General features: G+C 37.3%; 1 protein-coding gene across 3 annotated transcripts in view; it reads left to right on the plus strand.

Moving 5' to 3' along the window:
* Positions 1 to 13,045, plus strand: part of STX8 (syntaxin 8) — a 294,548-nt gene that overhangs the window by 8,373 nt on the left and 273,130 nt on the right. For all 3 annotated transcript variants that reach the window (XM_003791260.2, XM_023513962.1, XM_023513963.1), the window contains exons 2-3: positions 1,694 to 1,793; positions 5,781 to 5,875. In XM_003791260.2, coding sequence (XP_003791308.2) covers positions 1,694 to 1,793; positions 5,781 to 5,875 — 195 coding nt within the window. The remainder of the gene's footprint in view (positions 1 to 1,693; positions 1,794 to 5,780; positions 5,876 to 13,045) is intronic.

Consider the following 13,045-nt stretch of genomic DNA (forward strand, 5'->3'; position numbering starts at 1 on the left):
GTTGAATCAAATAGTAGGTCTATTTTAGTTCTTTTAGCCTTTCTCTATGACTTTTCACCAAGGTTGTACTAGTTTACTGTCCCACCAGCACTGTGTCAGTAGTCATCTTAACAATGTTGATTCCACTGAACCATGAACATGATTTTTTTTTTTAAGAGATAGAGTCTCACTTTATTGCCCTTGTGGCATCACAGCTCATAGCAACCTCCAACTCCTGGGCTTGGGCAATTCTCTTGCCTTAGCCTCCCGAGAGGTATGTCTACATACCTCAAAATTATGTCTACAGGCACCTGCCACAATGCCAGCTATTTTTTTGTTGCAGTTTGGCTAGGGCTGGGTTTGAACCCGCCACCCTTGGTATATGGGGCTGGTGCCCTACTCACTGAGCCATAGGCGTAGCCCTATGATAATGTTTTTTCATCTGATTACATCCTCTGCAATTTGTTTCTTCAGTGTTTCATGGTTCTCCCTACTGACGTGTTTCACCTCCTTAGTTAAATATATTGCTAGATATTTTATTTTCTTTGTTGTTACTATGAAAGCTATTGCATCTTGGATTTGATTCTCAGCTTTGACTGTTGCTGGCATATGGGAAAGCTACTGATTCGTGTACGTTGGTAACCCCAAAACTTTGCTGAATTTGTTTATCAATCCCAGGAGTCTTTTGGCTAACTCTTTGTAGTTTTGTAGATGTGAGACCATATCATCTACAAAGAGCAATAGTTTGACTTCTGTCTCCATTTGGATACTCTTGATTAGTTGCTCTGGCTGGGACTTCCAGCCCTGTGTTGAACAGAAGCAGTGACACTACCTCGCCTGGTTCTAGTTGTGAGAACGCTTTCAGTTTTCCCCTGATCAGTATAATGTTGGCTTGGGTCTGTTGTATATGGCCATTATAATTTTGAGGTATGTCTCACCTATATCCAGTTTGTTATCCATTCTTATAAAAGGGTGCTGAATTTTGTCAAATGCCTTTTCTGCTTTGATCAAAAGAATCTTTGTTTTTGTATCTATTTGTGTGGTGAATTATGTTTATAGATTTGTATATGGTGAACCATCCATGCATCTCTGGGATGAAGCCCACTTGGTCATGATGAATTATTTTTTGGATGTGCAGCTGGATTTGGTTTGCTAAGAATTTATTGAGAATTTTCACATCTATATTCATAAAGGATATTGGTCTGTAATTTTATTTGCTTTATGTTTTTTTCCCTTCACTAAAATGTTAGCTCTTTGAAAGCAGGGGCTTGTCTGTTTTATTCCCTGCTATATTCTCCAGCCCCAGGAACAGTGCTCAGTACAGCAGAGGCCCTCCAAATGCTTTCTCATTAGCAGAAGAGCGAAGTGATTAAGAGCTTAGTCTCTGGGGTCAAACAGCTTTGGTCTATAGCTGGTGGTACCACTTGGGCAAATCTACCTCCTTGTGTCCATTTTCTTATGTGTGAGATGGAGATGGTAATGGTACCCACCTCATAGCATCCTTCTGTGGATTAAGTGAGTTGTTACAAGTATTTCAGAATAGAGTCTGGCACATAATAAATTCAGTTCAGTCCCTGTTGCGATTACTGGTACTGTCATTGTCCTCCCTTCCTCTTTGAACTTTGTGACTAGAATAAAGAACCCAAACTTTAGACAAAGTAGACATTTCTTTTAAAGGACCTTCAACATTTTTCTTTTTATTACTTTGTTGCAGGTTCTCCACATATGATTCTACTTGTCAAATTGCTCAAGAGATTGCTGAGAAAATTCAACAACGAAACCAGTATGAAAGAAAAGGTGAAAAGACACCCAAGGTAATACCAGGGGAGACTTAATACTTAAAATGATTTGTCTGAGCTTTGAGGTGTAAAATCGTGCCTGTATTTGAGGCTCAATGTGTCTGTGCACGTATGATGGTCTGTCTGCTTACATAGTAAAGCAGTGGTGGCCAAGAGACTCAGTGGCTTCAACTCTTTGAGTATTTATTCTTGCCAATCGGATAATAGTCTTTTTTATATTTCAAAACCATCTTTAGTTGTGGGCTGGAGAGAAACAACAGTGAAATTTGGGTAGGAAATATATTTTTATGAAATTTCTAGTTCATGCTGATGCCTTCAATTCAAATCCAGCACCAAAGACTTCCTCCTTACCTTCCCCATTCCACATTTATGTTTTTTTTTTAAATTTTTCCCCACAGTGAGAACTCTGGTTTCCAAAAAATCAGTATATTTTTACACATTTGGTTTATCTTACAGTTTACAGAAAATAGTTTCAAATCATTATAAAGCACTAATGTCTGAAATCTGTGTCTTTTAAAAACAATTAGGATATTCTGCTAAGAATACTGAGGTTATTCTGTTCCAAAGATATTCTAAAAAAGAATTGATTCTTTTTTTTCCATATCTCATATAATCTTTTGTTTCTGTTTTTATTAATTTTTAGAGTTTGCTTTTTCTCCCAACTTTTTTGATTTAAGTAATAAAACATTTGCATTGTTCAAAAGTCAAAATTATAAAAAAAAGGTGCACTCTTGGGGCAGCGCCTGTGGCTCAGTGAGCAGGGTGCCAGCCCCATATACTGAGGGTGGGGGATTCAAACCCAGCCCCGGCCAAACTACAACAAAAAAATAGCTGGACATTGTAGTCCCAGCTATTCAGGAGGCTGAAGCAAGAGAATCGCCTAAGCCCAAGAGCTGGAGGTTGCTGTGAGCTGTGATGTCACAGCACTCTACCGCGGGCAACATAGTAAGACTCTGTCTCTCCAAAAAAAAGAAGGTGCACTCAATATCTTGTTCTCATTCCTCTTTTCCACCTCTTCTTAAATAACAGACTTCTTCCAGGTGACGTACTTCATTAATTTCTGGTGTTTTTCTTCCTGTGTTAGTTTTTACAGAATAAGTCTGTGTGTTTATGTGTACGTGTGTATGGTCATATCTTCTTTTTATACAAAAGATAGTATTTTGTATCTTACTTTTTCCAATTAATAATATAGCATGTAAATATCTCCATATTAATTCATAGAGAACTTTTTGTTCTTCAGGGCTGTGTAGTACACATTTAACCTGTCTCCTATGGTTGGGCAGTTAGATGGTTTCCCATCTTTTGCTGTTATGAAAAATGCTGCAGTCAATACCCTTTATTATTATTATTATTATTTTTGCATTTTTGGCCGGGGCTGGGCTCAAACCCACCACTCCTGGTATATGGGGCCAGTGCCCTACTCCTTGAGCCACAGGCGCTGCCCCCCCCCCTTTTTTTTCTTTTTAATTTTTATTTAAGGATGAGTTCTCAGAGCCAGGCATATGTAGTTCTTTTTACCTGTTGCAAAGTTTTCCCCTTCTCTGGGGTTGCCACCTTTGGCACCCTCACAGGCACTGTGTGAGAGCTTCTGTTTCTGCAAGCCTTGGCCAACAGAGTGCGGTTTCAAATCTTCTGAAGATTAAATTGGGGAAAATTTAAATTTTTATAGTGTTGAGTATTTCCTTTTATTCATCTTCTGTAGTATTTACTGCATTATTACTAATGTGCATGAAACTAATGTGCCAGGTACTGTGCAAGATGACTTCTTAAAAATCACAATTAAAAAAATTCTCCCTAGGTATTTACTTAAATTTAGGAATGCCCTTGATTTTTTTCATTTTATTATTGATTAACATATTGAAACTTTTTTGCTTTTTCTAATAATCTTTCATTTGATTCTTTTTTTTTCATTTGATTCTTTTAAGTTTTCAAGCAGACTATTATCCATCTACAAAGAGCAATAATTTTATCTGTTTCTTTCTAATGTTACATACTGATTTTCTTTAATTTGTCTTATCGCATTGGTTAGAATGTCTAGATCAAAGTTAATTAATATTGCAGTTAAGGCAATAGTGTTATATCCTTAGTTTTTCTTTCCCTTTGTTTTGTTTTGAGTTTCTCCAATTCTGTATTAATCATATATTTATTCTGTTTTTAATCATGAGTTTTATTATTAGATTTTTCTAACATTAAATTGTTCTTAAATTACTACAGTAAATTCTACTTACTGATAGTATATTGTACCTTTTTTTTTTTTTGAGACAGAGCCTTAAGCTGTTGCCCTGCGTAGAGTGCTATGGCATCTCCAACTTTCAACTCCTGGGCTCAAGCGATTCTCCTGCCTCGGCCTCCCAAGTAGCTGGGACTACAGGCGCCTGCCACAATACCTGGTTATTTTTTTTTTGGTTGCAGCCCTCATTGTTTGGCGGGCCTGGGCTGGATTCGAACCTGCTGGCGCCTTAGCTGCTTGAGCCACAGGCGCAGAGCCCATTGTACCTTTTAATGTAATTCTGTAATGTAATTCTGAGTTTGCTTTGCTAATATTTAAAAAATTTTCTTTTACATTTATAATCCTTAAGTGAGATTGATATGATTATCTCTGTCAGTGTCTTTACTAGAGTGATGTTAGTTTAAAATGTGAAAAGACTTTCTGTCTTTTTCTGTGCTTTAGAAAGCTTCTGTTTAATTATGATGATGGGATTTTATTCTAATTATAAAAAGTAATCATTTTCTGATAAAATATGAAAAGATCCTACTTAGAGATAACCACTGTTGGCATTTGGGTATATTTAGTTCCCATATTGTTTTTCTTTATTTGGGTGACATTTTATGACTTGATTTTTTTCTTTCAGTAAGTTAATTAAATAACTTTCCACATGAACAAATTGAGATTTAAGTCATGCTTTATAGTGAGTACATACCCTTTCATCTCTTGAATGTTTTTGATCTTTAATTTGGTAGGCTCTTTGTAGATCTGGGGTGTATGTGTGGTGTGTGCTTTTTGTTTATTTGTGTTGCTCTTTACTATTTGAGGTGAGATCTGTGTGACTTGATGTTCCCCCATAAAGACTGTGGGTGGTTCTTCCTTGGTTCCCAGAGGTATTAGAATAGTTAAAGTTAGACTTTTCTTGGCTACTTGATGGTTGTTTGATGTGCTGCTCTGGCTTTCTGCTACTTTTTCTTAGTGGAAGTCTGCTAATCTAAGGAGGGAGCATCACCTTTCACCAATGTTGTGTAATTGCTACTTTTAACAAGGTAGCAAATGAAACCTCTGGTATTCTTTTAACAAACTTTTGATTTCATCCATGGTTGACTATATTTTAATTTAAATGGGAAGTTTTATTTTTCACTTTTCTAAGTTCCTGAGAGTCTCTCTCTTTCTCCTTCCTCTATCCTTAAATGTAGCATTTTAGAATCACAAACAAAAATTTCTTCCAGGATTTTAGAGTGATTGGAGAAAATTCACACTCTTCTTGAGAAAGAGTCATGTGGTTAGCATTCCTCTTGTGTAAAAGGAACACATTGCTATAAAACGTTTAAACGGGTTATAAATTTATCAGTATGTTTAGAGAGATGGGTCAGGATGGTAATGGGACTTGACGTCTTTTGAAGTCTGGTTGAGAGAATTGTGAGGTTTTGTTCTTGAATGAAGACCTGGGGATCATAGTTTCCTGCTGGGTTCCAAGGTGCATAACTAGGATCAATGGGTAGACGTTCTGGGGACAGAATTCAGCTGATGGTGAGAACAAACTGACAGTTTCCAGTCCATGTTGGTGTTCAAGTGTGGTCTTGCTCACCTGGGGTCCGAGCCTCAGGCTGGTGTCTGGCCCAGGACACTGCTGACACTGCTTGCAACCCTGAGTTTGTTACTGTGAGGCCAGTCATCTTTTCCATCCCTTCCTTGATTGAATCATAACCTGTAAAACAGCATTTACGTGATATAATTTAGTAAATTCTGCACCTCTGGACTAGTATACTTAGGATGTGTTCTTTTCTTTTCAGCTTACGGTGACAATCAGAGCTTTGTTGCAGAACCTGAAGGAAAAGATCGCCCTTTTGAAGGACTTATTGCTAAGAGCTGTGTCAACACATCAGATGTATCCATGTAAACATTTCCACCTCTTTTCTAGAGTGGGAGGAAAAGCAGTCTTATTTTGAGAAAGGAAGGAATCTAGGCCACCCAGATTTTTCCACAGCTTGAGGAAGACCTGGTTTCCAAAATATTGCCTATAATCTTGATTTCAATTTTAAGTGTCTGTTGTATGTTTTATAGTGAATATGCTGGCAAAGCAAGACCTACCAAAGGGATTAACTTATTTGGATATAACCTGTACAGTACAGGAAGCTAGTGCTTTCTATCAGTGCTGTGTTTATAGAACCGCGCCTTGCTCCCTGTCTAGACTGCCTTGAAGATGGCTAACCACTGTTCCAGCAGGAAAAATTCCTTGATAATTCTGGGTTGTGATTCCACTTCTAGAGTTTTCCAGAGTTTCAAATGATCCATTTCTTTGTGGAGAGGCCAGTATCAGTGTGAACCATATGCCTCCCCTCAGACACCGTGCTTAACTAATTTTTCTATTTTCTTTTTGTAGAGAAAGGGTCTCACTCTTGCTCAGGCTGGTCTTAAACTGGCTTCAAGCAATGCTCCTGCCTTGGCCTCCCAGAGTGCTAGGATTACAGGTGTGAGCCACTGAGACCTTATTTTTAACACAATTGGAATATTTTGACACACTTAGTTTGCAACTTTACCCTCCATCTGGTATCATTTGTTATTGCAATGTCTATCATATAGAGTTTTTATTTTGCCAAAATCAACAAGTCTTTATATATAGACCTCAGCAGTTTTAGCTAGGCATGGCTGTTTCTTCTGTTTTCGATACTAAGTACTGGGAAATGTGCAAATGGGGTCAAGGTATGCAAATCCATTTAGCTATTACCTAAAGCCACATACATTGGAAAGGTAACTAAATATTCTTTCATCATAGAATATTAATAACTATGTATTTGCTAACTGTCATTAAGGTAACTGATTTTTTGTCTTATTTGTGTGCTAAACTTATAGAGCAAGAAAAATATACAAATTAAGAACTTTTGCTTTTTTCTATTAATAATTTCTGCTAGTTATTAATTATATAATACTAAGAATAACACTGTCTGTTGAAATCTCAAAATCTGTTGATTTTGGTTTTGTTGTGATCTCAGAATTACATCCCAAATTCCTGAATTAAACACTAAGCATTACTCTGTTCAAAGTTACTTAAAACATTACAAAAATATTTAGGGGCCTTATGTGGATAATTTAGAATTCCCTAGGAGAAGTCAGAAACTCAACTGGACTACAACAGTTATCTTTAAAATCCTATTTATTTTTTTCGAATAATTGATCTATTTCTGCTGTAATGGTAGCCAGTACTAGGGATGACATTTAGTTAATCTGCCCCATGGGGGCGCTCATAAACCTCTGTATTTTCAGGGAAGCCATTTTTCTTTTGATGTAATGGAAAGACAGAGGGAGCTTCTATCCTACCAAGGCCTCTTTTTAATTCTTCTTTTGTCCTCCGATCTTTCCTTCCCCTGAGCTCCTTCCTTTTCCCCATTTTTAATAATTCTATGGCAGTTATCCTCCAGATTTAAGATACACCGGATAGCAACTTGTCAGTTCTAACAAAACCTGTTATTAGTTTGTTTGGGCGATTCCTTTTCTTCCTTACAGAAATGTTATTGAGGCTGAGTCAAACTTTGCACCTCACTGATGAAGGTGGACAGAGAATCCAGCATTCCAGCAGAAGGGTTTTTTACATAAAGTAGAAGAATCTCTGAGAGCTTTAGTAACTTGCGCAGGACTTAACAGCTGGGAAGTAGAAGGGCCCATATTCAAATACAGGGCTGTCTGGCCTCAAAGTCAGTTGTTTAAAAACTGCATTCTACTTTAGTAGAAATAATACCTGGCATGTCTTCAACTAGAATTCTCTATTAATTGGCATGTTGCTATAGTGCCAAGACAAATCCTATTTATAATGCAAATCCTCAAGAACTTTCTTTACCATCATAAATATTAAACTTTATTTATTAAAATAAAGTGTTTTGTTAGGTATGCTTTATGGTGCTGTAAATTTTAGAAAAATTTTTGTCCATAAATCTTGAATGGAGTGACTTTTTAATCCTTTTCTTGAGGCATAATTAATGTGGACTAACTTTTTAAATGTGAATATTTGAGTACTCTATTTCCTTACTGTGCCAGTTAGTTGAGAGTTTATGGTACCCTATTTAATAAATTTAGGCCTTTCTATATTTGGGAAGTTTTTCGAATAACACCAGGAATTGCCAGAAAGACAAGCCCTATGAAAATGCTTTCTACACAGTTATATTTGTGTGGTTAAGGCACAAGATGTCATGCTCTTTCCGGAAAAAGTATTTTTCTCCTGGAAAGCATAAAGGTGAAATTAAAGTGAAAGTTCTGTGTTTTGAATCTGTTAGTTTGTAATGAATAAAGCAAAGTCCTGCAACCAGAGAGTTTAAAATACTGAAAGATATTAACTTATGTTCACAGTGCTTCTTTGAGATAGGAATAAGAATTGTCTTACCAATTGGAAAAAGGTATATGCCAGGGGGGCTGCATGTGAAATTTCAGATAGTACTAAAGATATTCTTAGAATTGGCTTGACATGAAGCTTGTCTGTTTGTTGGCTTGTCAAAGGCATCACCTTTACTTCTTTAAAAAGAATATTTACAAAAATCTCTTTATAAGGGCAAATAATATCAAAGATATTTTAATATCAAATGATCTTTTAGTGTCTTTGGGAGAATACCCATGTAAATAATTTTTTTTAATGTATAAGTAACTTCTCAATTCTGAATTTTAGGGGAAAAAAGATAAAAAGATAGGTAGGTGGATAGCTATATGAGGTTATCACTATATAACAAACCTCAGTCCATGTAGGCGTGGAAAGATAACTGAACAGATTTTGGAGATAACTCCTGGTGGGCGTGGTTCTCAAACACTGTGCCTGTCCATTTCACTGGGGCCTGGTAACAAGAGGGGAAATAAGATAGTGCTTGTATCAGTAGAAATCTTCTGATCTGTAGTCTGTCATTTGGTTCTTTCTAGTTTTTGATGTTAAATCTCCTTGTTTTTTCACCATGATTATTAAAAGTAGTTAGTCAAGCACGCTGGGAGGCTCATATGGGTAGATTGCTTAAGCTTATGATTTCGAGACCAGCTTGAGCAAGAACAAGACCACCCTGAGCAAGAGCTAGACCCCATCTCTAAAAATAGGTGGGCATTGTGTTGGGTGCCTATAATCCCACCTACTTGGGAGGCTGATGGAAGAGAATTGCTTGAGCCTAAGAGTTTGAGGTTGCTGTGAGCTGTGATGCCGTGGCACTCTACCCAGGGTGACAAAGTGAGACTCTGTCTTAAAAAAAATATATAAGTAGTCATTTTATTTGTTGTTGCTTCTTTGAATCTCTATACCTGGCCAAATATATGATGGGTAATTCCATATAGTACCTCTCCCTCCCCCCCAATTTGTTTGGAAACGTTACTGGTCCATAAAATCCTAAAGTCTAGGCACCAGTGCAGTGGAAACAACACTGGCTTTGGAACCAAACAGAAGTGAGATCAAAGATTATCTGGGCCACTTACTCAAGGCCAAATAGCAGTGCAGCCTTTTTGGAGCTTACTTTCATTATCTATGAAGTAAGAAAAATCATGCTTTGCAATGTTGTTTGAAAGTTAAAGAAATATTTTTAAAACTCCTCACAGCTTCCCTGGGCAAGTTACCTCTTGGGTAACCTCTTGGGCAAGTTACTTAATCTCTTTGTGCCCCATTGTTCTCACTTGTGACATAGGGATGGTAAAACTCCACCTGGCTTATAGGATTGTTGTGAGGATTAAATTATATGCATAGAAAGTGCTTCACTATAGTAAATCCTCAAGGATTACCTGGTATTTATTATTTTATCATTTTTGTAGAAATTACAGCTGCCATTGAGAATTTACAGATAGTCTTTTTATGAAGTTTTTAATCATATAAGGTGAGCTAAATCAAAGCACACAGATAATATGGTATTAAAATAGTACTTACAAAATGTGATCAGTGCTTTAAGGAAGGCAAAAGCTTGACCTGATACATAATAGATAGTTGGCAGAGTTTGTTGACTTAAAGAACGTGAACCAAAAAAGTCTGCTACTGACCTCTGAAACTTTAAATTGTCTCCTTGCAGTTCTGTTTTGGCATGGGGAAGTAATTATCTGCGAACTTCTTCTTCCTCCAGAGCAATTCATTCACAAAGTAAGACTTACATAAATTCTTAAGCCTTCTATGAAATAAAGAGAAAATCTGGAAGCAAGAGGAAGGAGGTGGTCCTAAGGATCTGGCAGTGTGGTCACCCCACTCCATTAGTGGTTCAGGGTGCTTCCCAGTTGCAGCAGAGAAGCTGGGCGTAGGCATGCTGGTAGAGGGTACTGGCATATGATATCAGGATCCGATTTCACTTACAACCTTTCCTTTCTACACCTTGGCTATGCTTAACATGCAGAATCAGTGTAGCCAATGCCAAAGTACCGTGGTAGAGAGTTCTTCTTTTCCCTTAGTTGTCTATTCTCTGACTTTCCTCCTTGGTACTCTTCAAGTTGGTGGAAGAAGAGGTCAGTAGCACTGGCCACTGACTGTAAGCCCTGTTTTTCCCCTGTCCTTAGACTCAGGTATACCCCATCCACTACACACTATCAGACTGCTACATACATGTTCATATACATGCACTGTAGATAATTGCTTGGATGATACTTTGACCTCTTGCTAAAAACAACCCATATATAGCAAGAGTACCACGCAGATGGTCCATTACTCAATTTATTCTCCTCCCATCTCCCCACACCCCCGTTTCCTTATGCTCTGTTCTCCCCATAGATGAAAATAAAATGTCAAACAAAGAGACGGAATGTTCCTAATTTGATAGTTTTCAAGTTTTCTCAGACTTTTAGGGACTCTCTGGGTATATTCTGAGTTCATATTTGCAGTGCTATTTTTAACAGGATTGTAATAAGTGGCAAAGTTAAGTGAGCAGTGCTAGGTACCTCAGGGTGGAGAAGTCCCTGGAACATTTGGTGGGCAAGCCCAACACGATGTGGTAGAAGAACCTTGATCTTGGTTGAAAGGGCTCTTGGGCTCCAGCCTGGTGTTACTGTTATCAGCTGAGTGGCATGGCCATGCTGGCCCTTAATTTCCTGCTTAGGCAAACAAGAGAATCGGACAAGGTGATTTCTGAGGCCTCTTGTAGCACCAAATATCTGAGATTCTGTTCTTTTTTTTTTGCAGTTTTTGGCCTGGGCTGGGTTTGAACCCACCACCTCCAGCATATGGGACCAGCACTCTACCCTTTTAAGCCACAGGCGCCACCCTGGGATTCTGTTCTTTAGTTACTAATCTGCAAACATAATTGCCAAGTTTTACTGCTTTTGAATTGATATTCTTTGTTACTTCATTCTTAACATTAGTTTAAGTCCATAACTCATATCTGCTGAATTTTAAAACTTGTCTTTATTGTTTCTGTTAGAAAAGCACTATCTGTACATGTGTTATTGTTAGTTTTTACCTGTGACTCCTCTTCCTCTTCCCCAGCCTATCCCGTCTCCTTCTTCATAGTCACAGTGTTGATGGTTGACACCTACCATCCCAGACTTTTCTAGTCATGAAATATATATGTAAACATAAAATTATTTGAGTATAAAGGGATCATGGTATACATATGTTCTCGAGGTTGAGTTTCTATTAATTAGCATATGATGGAGGCAAACAGTACAAAACGATATTCAGTGAAAAGTAATTCTCCCTCACACTGTGGATCCCCAGGTCCCTTTTCTTTAAGGCAGTGTTTATATATCCTTCCAGAACTTTTCTGTGACTATATAAACACATGTATGTCTATGTGATTTTTTTTTTAACATAAGGGGAATGTATTTTTTACTGTTTAGCTCCTTGCTGCTGCTTTCTTTTTTTTTTTTTTTTTCTTTTTTGGTTTAGCTCTGTATTTTGGAGATGATTCCATATCAAATAATTAATATAAGCACTTAGTAAGTGCTCATAAATGTTAATTATCGTCATCAGTTGATAAACAGCTTTCTTCTTTTTTTTGTTTTTAGACTGCAAAACATTCATTGCATAGACGCACTTATTCCTTATTGATGTTTCCAATATTTGGCTATTATGTTATAATGCTGCAGTGCAGGACTTGCTCCTAAGTCCTGGCCTAGATGTGTGAAGGTATCTGCAAGAGAAATTCCTGTTGAAAGAATGGGCCTTTTACATTTTGTTAGATATTTTGAAGGCAGTCTGGCAGTTGGTTGAACCTGTTTACATTCCCCTCAACAATGTACAAGAGTGCCTGGTTCCTCCTCCTTTTCTAAAACTGCCTTGTCGCAGCTTCCTAATCTGATAGGAGAAAGTGGTATTTTGTATTTCCTTTACTAATATGACACTGAATGTTTTCTTTTGAGTGGAGACTTTAGTGTTTCTTCTGTGCCTTTTATGTCCTTTGCCCTTTTTTTCATTCCAGTTGTCACTCAGAATTTTATTTTGCAGATATTTAACATTTTATGCAATCAGGCTTTCTAGATTTCATGACCTCCAGGTTTTCCATCTTGCCTAGAAAGATTTTTACTACTGGAAGATTAGTAAAAAGTTCTCCTATGTCTTCTAATACTTCTGCAATTTTATTTTTTTATTTTTAAATCCCTGAGCCATTTGAATATGTGCTTAATTGTAATGTTGGATTACAGTTCAGCATGTATTTGCTTGGGTGACTGTGTACTTAAATCCCAACGAAACCAAAGGTTTCCTGGCTGGGATGAACTAGACAAAAGGCAAGACTAGCTGGTCCAGGTTTAGTGTCCTCATGGGAAATGCTTGGGAGCAGAAGTGTTTCATATTTTGGATTCTGAAATGCTTGTGTATACATAAGGAGATATCCTAGGTGAGGGGCCCACTGAACACCAATTCATTTATGTTTCCTTACATCTATACAAACAGCCTGAAGGTCACTTTCTACACTATTACTTGTGTTTTGACTGCAACCTGTCACATGAGGTCAGGTATGGAATTTTCCATTTGTGTCTTGTCAGATTTCTTAGCATTTGGGGGTTTTTAGATTAGGGATGCTCAACTTGTGATATAATTAATAGTTTCTACAACTTAAAATTCCCATTTTGTCCTGTGTAAGTCTTATGATTGTTTGTTATGTTTTAATTTTTGAGGAGCTTCTTTTAA

The sequence above is a fragment of the Otolemur garnettii genome, unplaced genomic scaffold, assembly GCF_000181295.1.
Source record: "Otolemur garnettii isolate 467f Iridium unplaced genomic scaffold, OtoGar3 scaffold00046, whole genome shotgun sequence".
Taxonomy (NCBI): Eukaryota; Metazoa; Chordata; class Mammalia; order Primates; family Galagidae; genus Otolemur; species Otolemur garnettii.